Source organism: Trachurus trachurus (assembly GCF_905171665.1).
Source record: "Trachurus trachurus genome assembly, chromosome: 4".
NCBI classification, from domain to species: Eukaryota; Metazoa; Chordata; class Actinopteri; order Carangiformes; family Carangidae; genus Trachurus; species Trachurus trachurus.
This window is the reverse complement of record NC_139898.1, coordinates 11,436,890-11,456,741: the sequence shown is the minus strand read 5'-3', so window position 1 is coordinate 11,456,741 and position 19,852 is coordinate 11,436,890. Positions and strand designations below refer to the sequence as shown.

At 42.3% G+C, this 19,852-nt stretch overlaps 1 protein-coding gene across 1 annotated transcript in view; it reads right to left on the bottom strand.

Annotated features, from left to right (window-relative positions):
* Window positions 1-667: 667 nt before the first annotated feature.
* Window positions 668-19,852, bottom strand: part of naaladl2 (N-acetylated alpha-linked acidic dipeptidase like 2) — a gene marked incomplete at both ends in the record, with an annotated part of 363,400 nt that continues 344,215 nt past the window's right edge. Inside the window, one exon of the mRNA XM_083970485.1 lies at window positions 668-914. Coding sequence (XP_083826611.1) covers window positions 668-914 — 247 coding nt within the window. The remainder of the gene's footprint in view (window positions 915-19,852) is intronic.

Sequence of the window (19,852 nt, the reverse complement as noted above, 5' to 3'; positions counted from 1 at the left end):
TACCTTGCTTTGCCTTGCAGTTGCATTTCAATGTTTCGAAGTGTTCGTTTCACAAGATTCAATCAAATTGTTCCTTATTGAGATACCACTTCTGAATTGCTGCTTTAGTCTTCTCTGAGATTTATTGCTGGGTTATGTCAAGGAAAGGACAAAGTTTTCTAGACAACAGAGCAAGTGTCTGGTGATGGCGAAGGAAAAGTCTTAATTATCTTAAAAAAAAAAAAAAAAAAAAAGACCATGTGCCTCTTAATACTAGTCAGCTTTCCTATGAAGAGGAAATAGTGCAATTTCAACGACCCCCATTATTTGCATATCAAAGAGCAATGTGCAACAAGTTAGTTTCAATACATTCATCAATCAGAAAACATTTTTTACGACCTTAATTATAAATCATTCAAAAAATGTCCATGAATTCTCACTATATTCTGGACTGTTGTTGATTCAATACTGCTGATTGAGGAAGTTTGGAATAATGAAGCTCAATGTATTCTTTTCCTATGGATGCACAACCCGTCAGGACATTAGTACAATGATGTGGTTTAAGGTGAGGTCGGTCATGGGTGGTCAGTTGTGTATTAGTATTCCCGATGTGATTTAATTTTATTGACTTGATTAGTGGCAGTGTTGAGCGCATCCAAGCTGATTTGTGGATCTGGGACGGTCAAGATCATTTTGTGTCATTTGGGTAGTTTTCAAACAAGTCCAAGCCAAAGCACACCAGCCTCTCAGCTGACCGGATAGCCCTGAGGATAAGAGACAGAGACTGGTTCATTGTGCTGTGGCAAAGCACTTCTTTGTTGGCAGAGTTATGTTTGACTGATTTGCTGGTGACACTGCAGTGCAAGACAGCTTCCTGTGAGAACCTGAGGATGGAAAACTGAGGAGTCTTTCCTGGGAGGCTGTATAACAGGTTCCTGTAGAGAGACAGAAAATAACTTAGATCAAAGGTGCAGAATATGATTTAAAGTTAAAGATATCTTATTAATCCTTCTCAGGAAATAAAAATTGTTACAGCAGCAGCACCAAACAAAAGACCAAATACACGCCACAGCATATTGCACAACTCGTTAAGCATGAATAGATAGATAAAAGTAGCAAGGTCTAAACATAGAGATTAAAAATATATATAAAAAGAGGGCAGTACCATTGATAAAAGGAGACATCAGGTTACCACTAGTTAAAATCTTCAAATAATATCATCAGGGTTACTTTCTCTATCTCAATGTTCTCTTCTTCAGACCTGTCATTCACCCACAAAATGTCCCTGGACCTTTCCCAGTTAAGGTTCTTACACACCAGGAAGGTATTCAAACTCTAGTTTTCAGTCCTTTCACACAGACTGCGAATGTTAATGCAGCGGAAATGCGACATGGGTTTTTCTGAGCTTTTGCCCGGCGAATGAACAAATCAACCAATCATGTTGCATGCAAAGGAGGTACATTACAACCCTACACAACACCATGACAACAATGTCAACAACATGTGTCTCTTCTCCACCCTGTCTTGTTTGACAAGGGACACAAACATTACAAAGGAAGGACAATGTGTGGTGAAGGTGTCAGGATTGTGATCAGATATTGAGTTGCTGTTTTGGAGGTAGTAGAGTTGGTAGCAAGACGACAGTGGAACAGCAGGTTGTCTAACTTTAACAAACCAGTGTTGAATACGTCAGGGATCATCAACAAGGCAAAGAACCACCTGACGCAAAACTTTGGTTTATAATTCTGTCGCATATTCGCATCTCCTCTGGTATGAATGGATTTGATGTGAAATGTTCGGCAGCAAGATATTTTGCAATTTTGTGTCTTTTATCTGTCACGTCCCCGGTGTGTAAGTGCCTTTACACTTGTGCAGCTTGGTAATCACTCACATTTTTCGGCCCCAGTCTAAACACTTGCTTTTGTCACTGCTTCGACATCAAGTTGTCTGAACATGTTCCTGTTTCTGTTCTTTGATGGATTCCATGTAGGTGCTTACTGCATTTATTTCTCTATTGTCTGAAGCTGGATACCCTCTGATTGTGAGTCTGTTTTCATCTTTTAAAAGCTACTGCACTGCAACATCCTTCCTGTGTGTCTACGACTGGGTGTTCTGCCTGTGTTGTTTTCAGCAAACCCTGACACCCATTGCATTGGGAACTTTTGGCAGGAAGTTTCATTCAAGATAACTTGACACTTGGTGGGAAGAAGACAGAGAAGATGGTGAGTGTGACATGACTCGTACAGAATGAGCTCTGCAGAAATGTACATTATATTTAGTTTGTCAAGACAACAGCTAAACATGAAGAAAGTTTCAGTTTGAGTGAGTGGTTCTACGCCACTGAGGAAAACAAGGCTGGATCAAAACTGATGGACCACCTATGGTTAAATCCTGATTTTATAACTGACTGACAAAATCACCAAACACATAAATTGCAGACAAGACTATTGTGTGATTGCAGCTGCATTTACTTACAAAACAATTGCTCAGAGAGTTAGAAGAAATAGACAGTCTGTCTTTCATTTTTGAGAGCAAGTGAGCGAGAGTCGGAGGGAGAGCGGATTACACCCAATAAAAGGCTAAAGACTGGACCTCAGACCATCAGGGCACTAAGTCCAAATGGCACACATCCCACCAAGAGCGCCACAGGGTCTTAATATCTTAATTTGTCCATCATACTGAGCACAGCCTCCACCTGTGATCCCCAATAGTTTAGTCTCAATTTAATGGATGGGTTAGGGCAGTGTTTTTCAACCTTGGGGTTGGGACCCCATGTTGGGTCACCTGAAATTAAATGGGGTCGCCTGTCTAGTAATTGATTAAAAAAAATGACTGATAAAAATATTTTTAAATTAATTTTAAAATTATGATTAAAAACACCACACAGAATCTTAAACAACTGTATTCTATACTTTAGCTTTCTCTAATATAAATAAAATGTTCAAATAAAATGCAGCATATAAAAATATCTGAGCTGGCACATTTTGATTGACGGGCTCGCCAGAAATATGTGATGTCAAAATGGGTTCATGAGCCAAAAAATGTTGGGAACCAGTGGGTTAGGGTTATGAATCCTCATTAATGATGACTTATCTCTGTGCAGTGTGTCTTACATTTGCTTCTTCCTCTGCCTCCTTTATTAATATGCACCAGTGGCGGCTGGTGACTGAAAAAATAGGGGAGGACAGGAGAACACCAGTCCACGGCGTCATGTTATTTTCTACTAGTTGACTACTTATCCCTACTTTCTTATATTCAATGAAAATTAAACAGTAAAACAATGTCTTACAAGATTTCTTAAAAACAAGATAATTTTATTCAATCTTACTGTTTTCAGATTAACACAGGCCTAATGAAAAAGACAGAGCCTTTATCATGGATGTGGGATGTCAAAAAAAAAAAGAAAAAGAAGGAAAGGAAAAACAAAAACCATGAAAATCTGTAATTAATAACAAAGCAAAGTGTTCCACTCAAATTACATACATATTTGGCTTTTACCTGAGCTGAAAAAAAAAAAAAAAAGTCTGGTCGTGTCTTTGTTTACCCTCCAGATGCCCAGGTCACGTAACTGAAAACTATGAACAATCTCTCTGACTGCTTCTCTCTGATATCTCCTAACAGTTTATCCAGAAATTTGCTGGTATTTCCTTTAAAATCGATGTCATTATCGCTGAAAACCCCGTAATTCTTCTGCTAGGAGCAGCATGAGCAGCCCGGCTGAGTGAAAGTTTAGCGCACATAGCAACAGTAACCAAGGGGGGTTTGAGAACTGTCATCATTTTACGTGTCTTAGCCAATCACAGATCAGCATGAAAAAATCCTAAATGCATTTAGTGAATGGAAGGAGAGCCCGCCCCCAGGTGTCTAGAGGAGGACAGAAGCCCTCCGTCCTCCTCTAAGCCCCCACCTTCCTGCTCCCTGCTCCTCACACAGACTACTCTGTCTCCTCCGCCTGCAGGCGGCGCTGTTGAACCGTTTTAAGTGGATTTAGTGGATTTTCTTCCATAAAAGAGATTAAAAATATATTATAAATGATTTGGTAATGGTTAATTTCAACCAGTTACTCTTTATTAAAAATATGTTGATCTTCCTCTTGCTTCTCAAAAATAGAGGAGGACCAACCTCCTCTGCCTCAATGGACCAGCCTCCACTGATATGCATGTAGTTACAGTAGGTTATTTTTCTATAACGCAGGCGAGGCTCAGTGTATTGGAAGCTGTCCTCTGCCTCACTGCATCTTGGCACTCCAGTGACAAGTCAGTGAGTCAGTACTGTAGCACTCAAGATCATAGGGTTGGCTTCATTTGTGTAGTCCAGCCAATAAAGGCCCTGATTTAAGATCCAATGATAATGAAGGGCATAACGCATATAATTCAATAACTCACACATATCATGTTATGGTTCACATTAATTTTAGGTTTTGTGTAATTCAACCTGCAGCTGATTTTTTACTGGCCAACTGATGCTAAATGAGTGCAGAAAATAATAACTGCTGAAAATAAGTAAAGTTAAGTTTCATTCTGTGACCTCTGGTTAATTTTCTGAATATGAATTATTGTCCTGAAAGACCTTCCTATCCATGTCTCTTTGTCTTCTTGTCACTTGTGTAGTACCGGGTACACGGCAGCATGCACACATGAAGCAAAAACACATATATAAACACAGGCGAGCCTTTGGGGGCAGAAGTGTAGTCATTTGTAGGTCAGAATGGCAGAGACTGCAGAGGGTTGCTCTCCTCGGGGCTCAAGTACATCGATTTCTCTTAAAGTGGCTGAACGGACAGTCTTAGAGAGTAAATGGAGTGATTCTTCATCTGTTAAGACACAAGTTGTGAGCTGTAGGGTGTGAAGGAACACTGACCTTCAGCACACAATTTAAACTCAAAGTCACAGCAGTGTGATGATTCTCTATCTACTCAACTACATAACACCAGTATGTGACACCAGTAAGGATGAACGGAACGTTTTTGGCAGCAGCTTTCATAATTCAGAGAGCAGCACATCAACACATGTGTCAACAGCAGTCTCCCGAAGCAGGCCAGAGTTTTAACTGGAAATATAACACTTTTGGAAAATATAAAACAAACATTGATACAAAACACTGCATCAGCACTGTATCAGGCACTACCTATCACAAGTCATTTTCAAGTCACTGTAAAGTTGTTCATCACAACTTTGCTCTAAAGTACATGAGAATCAGTGGCTGCCAGGGAGGTAGAAAAACTGACCCTGTCACAGTGAAAACATCAATAGGCCTTTTTCATGGAGGACATTCTGACATGTCACAGATGAGAAAGCACAGTTGTAAATGATAAAATTAATGAAGGCTGAATTCTATTTAGCTGTGTCAGTGTCAGGCTCCTGGTGTTGCATGCTGGCACACTGTCATGGCTTATCGGATACTTGTAGGAAGAGAGTGAATCAGTTGCTATATGTCTGCTATGAAACGAGCTAAACTGGTTGATTCTGCAATATGTGGGTGGCTTCTAATTTACGCCCATTTTCCCATTCTTGTAGATGCAATACCTCAGTGATGCCTTCACATGAACCTCTTTAAATCGGACTCAAGAATTACATTTTGGTGCTCAAAGGTCAAGGTCATGGTGATTTCATAAAACATGGTTGTGGCATAGTGAACACAATATCTCTGCAACACTTTAAGGGATCTTCTCCAAATTTTCCCACTTTGCCCACCAAATATTCATGTTCATCGTTACTTATTTTGGACCTTTAAAATAGGAATACATTTATACTGTGGAGCTTACTGTATTATTGTACGGTAAGGTTTTGATGTTGTGACATGCCTTACAATAGGCCTACCGCAATAAATATTAAACCGTGGACTTGTTATTGAGGTATCGAAATATTTTGAGTTTTTGATATTGTTACATCCATAATGGAAACTGTAGAAATGAAAGCAGGACAATAAATGACACAAACAGTTAAAAAAGAAAACAAAATAAAGGGGTGCTCTGCAGAAATAAGGTTATCTTGTCTGTCCACCTCCCTTAACCTGGGGGCTGTCACCCCCCATGAGTATTTGAGTATAGTTCTCTTTACAGCAGCTCTGAGTACACATAAAGACATCTGCTATTGATTGGCGTGGCCCTTGGCAGCCTGACATCTACTCTTAAGTGAGGCCACATCCTGCTCTGCCACACAACAAAATGGGTTTAAACACAGTGTTCACAGGTCCCAGGTGTCACTCACACTAGAGCAGCAATGTCCATCCTGCACTGACAGCTGCACGGTGTGCTTGTATGTGCTCTGCCACCTTTTTCGTGGGATTTAATTCAAGGGCTGACCTTCCAGTTCTGCAAAAAATGTAAAGCTTAAGGGCTCACATCTGTAACCTGACTATTCTAAGGTAAGATGGACCTTTATTTGGCACTACATACACCTGAAAGCCAATAAATGCAAGAAATATGTATTTAGTGTCCGTGTCGCAGCAGCGCCGCGCCACCGGAAGTGGCTAATTTTTATGAAATTAGGTCCAACCTCCAGATAGATGAGAAGGTGAAATACATGATAACTCAGTGTGCTTAATTTATCAACTTTCAAATCCAGGAGGTTCCTGTTTAATACTGTATGTGGGTCAATGTAATGGTTTCCTTTCATCACTTTTCAGAGTAACATAACATAAATGTGTTTAATATCTGTGGGAAAATGTGAATTTTGGATTTCAAAATTGATACATTAGTTAAACATTATCTTCATAATATTCAAAGACACAGACCAGGTATTTAATCTTCAAAACATATTATTCTCCCAAAATCAACAACTCATCAAAGAAGCCTAATGGTTTTGTCAAAGTATCTACATTTATATTTTATAACCAAATTTGTACAAATTAAACACATAACAGCTTTCATGTAACTGTAGAAGTATGAATGAAAAACCTATTCAAGTGTTAACACTAACAGGTTTGTATTTTAAAGCAAACATCATCATCATCCCTGTCTAATGATTAAAAATGAACTGTGATGGTGGGCAGAAACCATCGTGGGTTCCCAGAAGTTAATTCCATGGCAGAGGCTTTAAAGAAGGGTGGCATCTGGCATCATCCAAGACCTGAGTGAGTCAGATAATCCAAAATCACCTCAAGTACCTCATATCTCATCAGTATCCCCATGACATCAGAGGGTAGAAATTAAACATTATAGCCAAAGATCAATCAGTTCAAATTCCACCTCAGTCAAGGAAGTCAAATAACCAGCCAACCAAAGGGGGTTATTGCATGTATTGCCCTAGTTTAGTCTACTCGAGTCAGACACCCGGGATATAAATGCAACATGAGTGAATGAAAAGAGCCAGCAAGGCTGGACTTGATTGATGTTTTACCATTACCATTGCTGATGCTATTGGAAGGAGTTGCACAAGTTGCCTTGTCCATAATTCAACACCTTTTCCATAATGTTTGCACATCAAGTGTGGAACGAGGCAAGCTAATAAATGTTTTGCTTGACATGCATTACTTTGGCTGAAACATTCTAGGCACCTAAGATACTATTGTTCATGCCCAACAAGGACGAGGGATCAATATACGAGATGTGAAATGGATATACGACACTACAAAGACAATACCTTTGTTGAACAAATTGAATAATAAGGTCAAATGAACTGCCAGAGACCTAGTCAGAATAACACTAAGGTATTACAAGGATATTCTTCATGAAGGGGTTAGCCAAGGTTAGATCTCGTCTACAACACCACAGGGTAAATTGGACAGACTGTGATGGATTTGGTGCAGTGGTGTGTATTTGGTTAGTCTCACTCCAGTGAGTTGTGTGAAACAACTACAATGACCTTGGACTAGATGAAAGTTGACTCATTCACCATTGGAAATCAAACTAACATCAGTAAGTGCATGGAAATCTTTGTTAACACAGACAAAAGGACTTCATCTCTTTCTGGTTGCCTCAGCTTTGCTCCTCATTTGCATTACAATAGTGTATCACATATTATGAATTGCTCCTTCTGTATGTATTCTGTTACATCAAAGGCACCAAAATATACTGCTGTCAGAGTCAGCTTTTTTTTTTATATATGGGTAGTAGTTTTGGATTCCATTTTGCCTAGCTCAAAATGTGTTTTACACTGTCTCTCACTGTAATATGGTTCCCAAGCTGATGGTTTTCACATAATCTTGGCTGCAATATTGTAATTCATTGCATTTCTGGTTTACCATGTTTTATACTTTATAATATATCTTCATCCTAGAAACCAAGATCATATCACTCATGCTGAACTCTCTTCACAGGTTATAAGGAGTTTTTGGAAATTACTTTAAGATTTTACTGATAACATTTAAAGCACTTAATGGTTTAGCTCTCAGATATATTGCTGAATTGCTGCTCCCCTCTGAGCTTGAGTGCAGCCTCAGATCCTAAGGCTTTGCTGGCTAAAGAAGAATAAAGGTGCACAAATCTTTTAACGTGACAGTAAAATGAGGAAGTCTCTGCCCTGAGATCTGGGGTCAGAGAATCAGTTCCATTTTTGTAACCTGATCAATTCAACTGATCCATTTCATTTTATTTCACTCTTTGATTTAAAGGTAGCCTATTACATAGGTTTGTTTTCATGACCTATGTGTTTTATCACCATTGCCATTTTATATTACATAATTGTTGTTTCTTCCATGTTAGTTCTGTATTGCTTTTGTAGTTGTATATCCATTTCCCTAGTGCCTGATCCTTGTGTGACTTGGCTGAGAAGTAAGGGATTTCAGTGTGCTGTCAGTAAGGCAGCTTAACTGTACAACCAAACCCACAGTCATGTCAAATATGAAAGTGAATGTGTTTAATAGGGGTTTGTTAAGACTAATGGCGCGTTCATTACAACTCAGAAGTCGTAAAAAAACAAGCTCCGAGTTGTCAAAAATGAATTGAACGGCGTGGAACTCGGAAATTACAGGTCGGAAACTTAGGTATCATTTCAGAGCTCCGACTTTCCGACTTGACATCACGACAACATCAAAACATGGCGGCCCTCGTCTTAAATGGTTAGAAATGAAAAAAAATAAGTTATTTGTTGAGGTTTTAATGCATATTTTATGTGTATTATTGCAGTATATGAAATACATTTATATTAAGCTGTAATTGTTGTATTGTGTGAAATTGTGGTCCTCCTATGTAACGTAAATAACGTTTAATTTGTTATCTAGGGCTATAACGTTATATGTGCACTCATCTGCGGCATCTCCTTCATTTGCCTCCAAAATAAACATAATTTGCTGCTGTATATATTTTCCGTATGGGTATCCATGTTTTGTCTCTTCCGAGTTATTGCAGCGTGAACACAATGATGTCAGAAGTCAGAAATTTCCGACTTCCGAGTGGTTTTGAACGCAGCACAAGACTAATGACTAGCTCATGTAGTGTGTTTAGTGAAGGATCACTCTAGGCTCAGTGAAGTCTGGATTGAGCTTTAGACCTGGTTCAAACACCAATTCAATTCAGTGTCAGTAATACATCACTTAATGGATACATTGTCTAGTGTTTAAGTTGCTTGTTAATTCAACCTCTGTGGATACTTTTCAACAAACTGTGTCGTTTTTTAGTGGGTAAGTCATGCCAGAGTGTGAATGTGGGTATACGTCTATCCTTCATCCAAGTCCAAACACAAGAGACATAATGTCATTTTTATGGCCTCACAGTTTTGCTAATGAAGCAGAAATACTTTATCAAGTTTGGCAAAGAAAGGCAAGAAAAGAACAGGACTGAAATAGGAATTGACACATCCAATTTGTGTATGTTGTGTAGTGCAGCTGCTCGGATCAGTGCCTTAATGAAGGCAGAAAGACTTTTTGTGTTCAGCCTAGTTGAAGAAACCTCTGGGACATTTAAATTATTAGTTTCAGATAGACATAGTATTTTATGCAGTCTGTTGTTTCAAACATAGATCTGTATACTATCCTCAAGAATATTTTGCTTGACTACAAAGTTACCCAGTGGAAGCATATGTAGAGAACAACAGGGGGACATTGATAGAGCTTTGGGGAACACCACAGGTCAGAGGGACCAGAGGGGGAGCACATCTCGGAGAATAAATTCTAACACATATTTTTAAGGTAGTATGACAAAAATCCTCAGCAGCTGAGCGCATTAAACAAACACTTACATCAGTTTTTGCAAAATTATTTATTTCAGTGTTGCATATGAAAACCTGTTTGGATTTTCCTTTCCAATAAAGCATGTTTACTGTTGTGTTTACTGTTGAATAATAGTTGTTTTGTTTTTTTTTAGTTAAAACTGATTATTTATGAAAATTAATCAAATTTGAGGAAAACTGTTTCTGAGAAATGATAATTTGGAGATGATTATTTGATCTGAGAGGATTAAAGCAGAAGTAAGTGATATATTTGTGTTAATATAAGTCTTAAATAGTTATATCTTCCGACAGCAATCACTTACATAGAGTGTTTGGACCGAAACACGGGTCTGTCAGTCACTCTGCTCTGCTCTGAGCCGAGGAGAAAACATTTATCGTATCCTACAGTTTTTATCCAATGAGGAGAGAGAACGGCATGCAGGGCTGTGTGTGCAGCCAAGGGACGCCGTGAATGTGGTGACGTAGGGACGAGGACTGTTATGGTGCGTTCAAGGAAACTCGTAACTCGTGTTTTTCCGACCTGTGAAGTCGTACCAGTTCGATCTGGTACGAGTTCACGGGTCGGAAGTTGCGAGTGGCCGTTATAGTGACTTTCACAGGTAAAACAGGTCGGAAAAACACGAGTGGGTTGCCTGGAACGCTACAAAGTCGTAAGTTGTGACTTGAAGCTGTAATTTACGGTTTCAAAAGCCTGCCTGGAACGCAGCATTAGCCAAAACGACCGGATCGCTTACTTCTGCTTTAAAGTTGGATGAACCACTGTATGTTCAAGGTGGAGAAATAAGCTGTGTAATAAACTGTTAAAAAACCTTTCTTAAGAAAATCAGAAAATGTCTTAAAGCAGAAGTGAGTGATATATTTGTGTTAATATAAGTCTTAAATAGTTATATCTTCCGACAGCAATCACTTACATAGAGTGTTTGGACTGAATCACGGGTCTGTCAGTCCCTCTGCTCTGCTCTGAGCCGAAGAGAAAACATTTATCGTATCCTACAGTTTTTATCCAATGAGGAGAGAGAACGGCATGCAGGGCTGTGTGTGCAGCCAAGGGACGCCGTGAATGTGGTGACGTAGCGACGAGGACTGTTATGGTGCGTTCAAGGAAACTCGTATTTTTCCGACCGTGAAGTCGTACCAGTTCGATCTGGTACGAGTTCACCGGTCGGAAGTTACGAGTGGCCGTTATAGTGACTTTCACCGGTAAAACAGGTCGGAAAAACACGAGTGGGTTGCCTGGAACGCTACAAAGTCGTAAATTGTGACTTGAAGCTGTAATTTACGATTTCAAAAGCCTGCCTGAAACGCAGCATTAGTGAAAACGACCGGACCACTCACTTCTGCTTTAAGTATTTGATAAAGACATAGTTTATCAACCGTGTCCTCCAAAATGCACAGTAAACAGCCTTGAATCCATTTAAGGAGGCAATGTAAACATGATGCTCTGGTGAAATTGTTTTTTTTTTTGTTATGTTAGTGATGGTTCATTGCATTTTAGTTATCTACTGTATGTGTTTCTCTGGAACTCCTGTTTTTGTCCAGAAGTATTTTAATAGCTGAAGAACTATGTATTTTCACATTTGCAGCTGATCTGTTCAATGTTAGTGATGATATTAGGTCTAAAAATGAAAAGATTGTCTAGGAAGTATTTTAAGGTTTAAAGCAATACTTACCTTTCTGGAACTTTTGCACATTTCTTTGTCTAAGTTAAAATGCTATTAATAATCTGATGATACATTAAAATGTAAGAGAAACCCAACAGGGTTAAAAACTCATCATTTTTTAATTCTCATATAATTCTGAGAAAAGTCTGACCAATAATATTATTCGGTCCGATTAATAAGATTTGACGAGCGACCGAACCTACTTAATATGTAAGCACTTTGTGCACCCCTCTCCTCCTCTCCCCCCTCCCGACCAGGAAGAACGCTTATTGACACAGAGCAGTAGCAGGACATGAGCAGAGGAGACTAGAGTCACAACACACAAGAAAGAAGGTTTTTGGAAATAAATAGTTTTTTAAAAGACCAATAACTGCAGCCGCAGCTGGTCGCGGAGTTTCATGACTGATATTGTAACGTTGATAGTGATCAGCCCCGAGTGATACGTAAACATAGGAAGTCAAAAGCATCCAGTGCTAACGGCTAGGCTACTGTTAGCTCCCTTAGCTCTGTGAGTTCTCAGCGGTCCGGACCCGGTTGAACTCCGGACCGGCGCGGCTCGACTCGGCTCGGTCTGGATTTATTTTCGGCCTGAACCAGCGCATCAGGTGGCGCCGTTCCCGGCCGCCAGCCCGGCTCGTTGAGAACTGTAATCTGTAACAATCACTTCCCCTGCGTCTCCAGTAGCAGTAGGCTAACAACAGTTTATTATAAAACTCATTAGCAGTAGGCTAACAACAGTTTATTATAAAACTCATCAGTCATCATCACTGAGTCCGTTTATACGGTTTAAAACTCCGGTGTTGTGTTTGTTTGTGTTGTTCCCGTTTCACTCGCGTTCCTGTTCTGTTTACCGTTGCCATGCCAACGCATGCAGCAGGGAGGGAGGGGGCTCGTGGAGATGCAGGAGGAAGGAGAGGTGGGTGGGACTTGTGAGGGAGGTGGAGCTGTTGATTTTCAAATGTTTGTGCTGTGCTGAGTGAAATGCCAGATCGGTAAGTATTGCTTTAATGTACAATTTGATGATTTAAATGGTTCCTTGATAAACATAACCACGATGATACATAGGAATGAATGAATTTGCACCCCTGCATTTCTGTACACCGCAGATGTCACAATAATGTGTTCTCACTGCTTACGTTACATTTTGCTGCGTAAAAAACAGGACGAGTTAAATGAGAAAGAGTCAAAAATGTTTCAAGTCTGTTTCTGTGCTCTTAGTCTAATTGTTTGAGTCCTGAGAGGGAATGGTAACTTCCTTTATAAATGAGTGCTATTAAGCCTTAATGTTTTCCTAGCATGATGGAGCAGCTAATTTCAACTTGGATACTAATGGCAGTCTAGGACAATTAACATGTCTGTTACTGCCATAAACTGTGAATAACACTGAACAGCAGATGCCATTAATTCAGTTGGGATCTAGAGGAAATGTAGACAGCTAAAAAGCTGTGTGAGTGTGAGGATGGTTAAATTCAAACCGACAGAGGTGTTACTGTAGTGAGATGGAAATATAGTCACTGGGAAAAAATTCCCACCATCAGTCAAGGTCAGCCATCCTCCAAAAAAATGTGACTTGACATGAGTAATTGTGTTTATTCTTCAGCTACGTGGGCAGTTTGACTAAGGGCGTTTTCACACCTGCAGTTGTTCCGATTCAGCAACTAAACCGATACAACTGTTGCGTTCTTTTTTCTGGGCCGTTTGTGTTCACATCGCATGATTCTAAAGCGGTACAGCGCTTTGCGCTGTGGAACAGCGCCATAGCAACGGCCCTAACAACACCCCATCAGCTGATCAGCAACAATGGCAACAATGAACCGCGGGCTGACTTGCAGTAGTGAGGAGGTTCAATTTCTTATTAATATTTGGGCAGACGAGTATTTAGTTGAAGTTCAATACCCAAGCTGACTGGTTTATGGCTGGGGCGAGACCTTGATCTTGTGCCTATAATGTGCTATAGATACAAATGTAGTCTAATAGCTACATTATTGTTGTGTTGTCTGCGTGTGTTCTTATTTCTTCAATAACGACACCGTATATTGTAGTTCTCTGAACGTTTACTGTCTCAGGTAAAGATGGCACGTTACAGGCGCACATATCCGGCTGGCCGATAACCCGGAACTACCCAGCATGCAACATGTCTGTGAGGTCATAGAGAGCCTAAGCGGAAGCAGGAAGTAACGGTCGCCATGGGACCTCAACTCTGAAAAACTCGCCATTCAAATGAATGAGACTGAAAATTTTATTTCGTGATCCGTTTGAATTGTGCCATGAGAAAAAAATATGTCCTCTACCTGTTTAAAACATCACGTTTCATCCCGAGAAATCAGCAGTTTGTTGTAAAGCTATTGTAGAATAAAATTCAGAAGAATCTGTAAGCAGAAAGACTACAGGTCGCGTAGGTGACGTCACACACCAACTGCCGCCCTTTCCCGTGTCAGTTGGTGACGTATTTTCTGTGGGACACAGATCTGTAGTCCGTAGAGCGGTCTTTACACAAAATACATTCTTCTGTTGCCGTTTTATGATAAACGGCTGATTTCTCTTCATGAAACGTGATGTTTTAAACAGGTAGAGGACATATTTTTTTCTCATGGCGCAATTCAATCGGATCACGAAATAAAACTTTCAGTCTCATTCATTTGAATGGCGAGTTTTTCAGAGTTGAGGTCCCATGGCGCCGTTACTTCCTGCTTCCGCTTAGGCTCTCTATAGTATCAACAAAATACAGTCACACCACATCCCCCTTTCTTTAGGCTTTGAACTTACCCTTACCTTCACTTCAGTTTAACCTTAGCTCAGGCTTCAATACAAATCAATAAACATTCTTTGTATAACCCCAAAACAGTACTTTCAGTTCCTGCTATCAATGTCACCATATTTCACATAACACAATAACAGTTGGATCTCAACAAGTCTAGTAAACCTGTAAATAAACTGTATTAACATTGGTCAATTTCCACATCTCCATAAACCATAATAAAACATAATAACTAGACTGTTTCCTCAAATACACTCTTGTTATCTCCTTTTTTTTTTTTTTTTTACATTACTTGTCTTGTCTTTTTTCTTTCTTTTTTTTTCACAGATTATCTTTACAGGTCAAGCCTGTGTGGCTTCTTTACTTCTCTGCCTGACCTCGTTCTCATGATGCCAGCTGCATCCTGAAGTTTAGCTGGTGACACAGTCTCTGAAAAAGTCTTTTGAGGAGTCTCACTCTGAGACTCAGATGCTGGCATGGGCACCAAATGCAGTCTGTTCCTCCTGAGTTCTCCTTGTGGTCCCCTGACCAGGTAGGACCGTGGTGAATGATGTTTAGATATCACAGTCCCTTCTGCTTTTGCGTCTGAGATCCACACATAATCTCCAGGTGAGAGCTCTGGGAGATCTCTTGCTCTGTGTCTGTGATTGAAGTGTCTAGCCCCCTTTTCTCTTTGCTCCCTCTCCTTGTGTTGGACAGCTTGAAGGTCTGGGAGAGCTGGCTGTAAAGTCTCTGGGAAGGTGGGCAGAGGGGTGCGAAGGCGACGTCCCATGAGCAGCTGGGCTGGGCTGTAGCCGTTGCTCAGAGGCGTGGCCCTGTAGGCCAGTAAAGCACGGTAGGGATCACGAGCTTTCTTGAGCAGGTTTTTGATAGTCTGGACTGCACGCTCTGCTTCCCCGTTGCTTTGGGGAAACTTGGGGCTGCTGGTTACATGGACAAACCCGTAGTCTGATGCAAACGCTTTCATTGCAGCTCCCGAAAACTGTGGGCCATTGTCACTCACAAAAATCTCTGGGATACCGTGTCTGGCGAACATTGATTTCAGGTGAACGATGACATCTGCTGACCTGGTTGGGCTGAGCTGAGCTATTTCAACAAAACGAGAATAATAATCTACCACTAACAGAAACGTGCTGTCTCTTAGGGAGAACAGGTCAGCACCGATTCTTTGCCAAGGCCTGTCTGGTAATTTGTTAGGCATCAAAGGCTCTTTTGCATTAATCCTCTCTTTGCAGCATTCTCTACACCTAAGGACTAGCTCTCTTATCTGACCACTAAGTCCAGGCCACCACACTGTCTGGCCAGCACGGTCCCTGCACTTTACCACACCCTGATGACCCTCGTGAATTTTCTCGAGTACATCATTTCTCATGTTAGCTGGTATAACTAACCGTGTGCCGTACAGAAGAAGTCCATTGTGTACACTTAAAACTGCTCTCTCGTGCCAGTAGTGTCTGATTGGTGCTGGCAATTGGCTCTTGTCAGGCCAACCTTCCAGACAGTATTTCATTACTTTAGCACAAACACTGTCTGCACACAGCTGCTCGCGCAGCTCAGTCATGTAGTTGTCGCTCGCTGGTAGGCCCTCAATGACACAGTCAATGTAGATGTTAGTATCCTCCATCAGGCCTATGTCAGCCTGTGTGGCACTATTTGTGAGGGGTGAACGTGACAACGTGTCAGCTGCTGTGAGGCTCTTACCCGGTGTGTGTGAGATGGTGTATGAGTATCTCATCAGGCGCATCCTGAACCTCTGTATCCGAGGCGGCAGCGAGTCGAGAGCCCGCCCACCTAGTAAGCTCACCAGAGGTTTGTGGTCCGTTTCTAGCTCGAAATGGAGACCAAGGATGAAGTCATTGAACCTCTCGCAGGCCCAAGTCAGAGCTAGCGCTTCTTTTTCCAGCTGGGCGTAGCGCTGCTCTGTCACCGTCAGTGACCGTGAGGCGTAGGCGACAGGTGCCCACGTCTCTCCAGCCTTTTGTAGCATCACCGCCCCCAACCCGTAGGATGAGGCGTCAGCAGATATTCTCAGAGGTTTGTTAGGGTCATACAGCTGGAGAACAGGTGATGTCAGCAGCTCCTGTTTAAGTCCATTAAATGTCTTTTGCTGCTCTGGACCCCAGTACCACTGATTCTTTTTTGACAGGAGGTCTCTTAGCGGTTTGTCCTTTTCCGCCAGGTTAGGTATGAACTTCCCTAACTGATTCACCATACCGAGGAAACTCCTGACCTCGGTTGTGTTCGTCGGCTCTTTCAGCTCCTGCACAGCTCTTGTTTTGTCAGGATCAGGTTTTAGTCCGTCAGCTGAGACGATGTAGCCGAGAAACTTCACCTCTTTCTTTCCAAACTCGCACTTTTTCAGGTTGAGCGTGACTCCTGCTTTCTCTGCCCGCTGCAGGACTGCATGCACCCTCTCATCGTGCTGCTCCTTCGTGGTCCCCCAAATGAGGAGGTCATCCATGTGACAGACAACCCCTTCAAGGCCTGCCGTCACTTCAGTCACCATCATATTCTGGAAGTGCTCCGGTGCGGAGGAAATGCCGAAGGGCAAGCGGTTGAAGTGGTAACGCCCAAATGGCGTTATGAAGGTGGTGAGGAGCGCCGATTCTTTGGCCAAAGGAATCTGCCAGAATCCCATGTTAGCGTCTAATCTGGTAAAAAGCTGTGCATCAGTAAGCATGCCAAGAGTCTGGTCAACTGAGGGAAGAATAAATTTTTCTCTGCACACTGAGTCATTTAGGGGTGTCATGTCCACACATATTCGGACCTCTTCCTTGTCCTTCTTTGGGGCTACGACCATGCCGCAGCACCAGTCCGTGGGCTGTTCTACTCGACTGATGACCCCTAGACTCTCCATCCTATCTAACTCAGTTCTCACTTTACCCATTAGAGGTATTGGCACTCGTCGTGGCACCTTGAGTGAGAATGGTTTAGCATCAGGCTTGAGTTTTATAGTGTAGGGCTTCTGAACCCGGCCAAGACCATCACAGAGTTTTGGGTAAGCAATTTTCACTGTGTCTAGGTCTATGCTTATACTGTCTAGCCTAGCCACAAGCTTGAGCCGCAGTGAAGCTGCTCTGCTCAACAGTGCTACCTGTAGATCCTTCACTACAAATAACTTCTCTGTGGTGTCTCTCTCCTTGTATGAGAGTGTCTCTGTAGTAACCCCTGTGACATCTAGTTTTGTACCCCCTGGGCCATAGAGTGGTTTCTGAACTCTGTCTAACTTTCTGTCTTTGTGGATGATGCCTTCTAGCACATGCTCAGGGATAGCTGATACGTCGGCTCCGGTATCTATCTTAAAGGTTACTTTTCTGCCTTTCACATTGATGTCGGCCATCCATGGACCCTCACTGTCCTCAGAAGTCATTGTTCCTAGAAACAGTCCATCAGCATCATGCAGTACTCCAGTGTCCTCAGCTACTGCATTGACTGAGCTGGCAGATCTGCACACCCTCCCATAATGACCACGTTTTCCACAGTTGTGGCATTCCACACTTTTAGCTGGACATTGTGATGCAGGGTGAGAAGGTGATTTGCCACATTTATTACATGACTTGAATCCCCCCGTCTGAATGGGTTTCTTGAACGGCTTCTGTTGCCTCTGTGGCAGTTCTTTGAATTTGCTTCCGAGTTGTTTACTCTTTTTGAAGTGCATTGCATCTATAGCTGCTTTACTGGAATTTGCCTCCCCTCTCAGGTCTGATTGCTGGCGTCTAATTTCTTCTGACTGCCTAGCCATGGTGATAGCTTTGGTGAGGGTGAGGTTTTTATCCAGCTGCATTTTCTCTGACAATGCTGCATCTTGGAGGCCTACAACTAGCCTGTCTCTCAAGAGTTCATCATGCAGTTGTCCATACTCACAGTTTTCTGACAGTGCATAAAGTGCTGTGATGAATGAGTCCACCGGCTCCCCTGGCTGCTGCACTCTCTTGTTGAACCTGGCTCGTTCATATATGACGTTCTTTTTAGGAATGAAGTAGCTGTCAAATCCCTGCTTGACAGTCTCGTACTGCTTACGCTGCTCACTGGTTAAATCCAACCCCCGTAGCACGTCGTCAGCCTCATCTCCCATGCAGTAAACTAGCGTGTTTACTTGGTTAGCGTCGGATGATTCATTCAAATTACTTGCCAGTCTGAAGCGCTCAAATCTCCGTATCCACTTCTCCCACTCATGGGGCTTGGAGAAGTCGAAGGAGTCCGGAGGTTTTATGGTGAACGTAGCTGTTGGGCCGGCCTGTTGCGGTGCGTCTGCCATCTCTGCGCTATCGTCCGCCGCGGTCCCGGCGTCGTCTTGCCCGGTCAAGTCCCCCGCGGTCTCGACGTCGCCGACCTCCGCCGCTAGCCTTGCGTTAGCCGTGTTAGCCGCCAAGCTAGTTCGCGCCTAGCTCCGTGAGGCTCGCCGTGACTACCGCCGCACTGTGGACCGAGGCAGCTCCGCTTCTGACACCATGTTGTGTTGTCTGCGTGTGTTCTTATTTCTTCAATAACGACACCGTATATTGTAGTTCTCTGAACGTTTACTGTCTCAGGTAAAGATGGCACGTTACAGGCGCACATATCCGGCTGGCCGATAACCCGGAACTACCCAGCATGCAACATGTCTGTGAGGTCATAGTATCAACAAAATACAGTCACACCACAATTATTATTATTATTAGCCTTATAGCCTATGTGTGACCAAGCGTGCTGTCCGCTGTCTCAGTGCTGACACGTGAATGAATGACAGAGCGTGTAGGCCTACTGCCCGTGAGAGAGAGACAGAGAGAGAGAGAGAGAGAGACAGGGAGAGGGGTGGTCAGGTTGTGTTGGTCAAGCTGTGTTTTCAGTTTCAGGTGTCATAGTTATGTCAGATGAATTGTCCTCTAACACAGCCATTCTCAACCTTGGGGTCCCTCCCGACCCCAGTCGATGTGACTGGAGGGGACGAATGAACGACATGTTTCTTGGCATGCATTGCTGACCTGGGCATTGTTTCTTAATAAATTAGAAAAACTTTTCTTATCATTCCCCTTTTCCGTGCATGGTTGAAGGAGATTGGCTTGCATCCACGCTCCACTCGCTCCTGCGCCGACAGGTCCCCGCATGTCACATAAACCAGCCCGGGTGTGTGGACACCGCATCAACTCGCCACCCGCATCTATTTAAACTCTGTCGCTTTGTTTTGTTCTTTTGCCCTGATGAAAACCTCCAGGTCGGAATATTGGCCATGGAGACACAACTACAGCAGCCAATTGATTTTTTCAGTGCAGGGATCAAGAACTAAAAAGGCAAAAAAAAAAAACCCCCACCGCGGACAGCGCTGCGCTTTATCCATCATGCGTTCACACCGGCGTGTGTGTGTT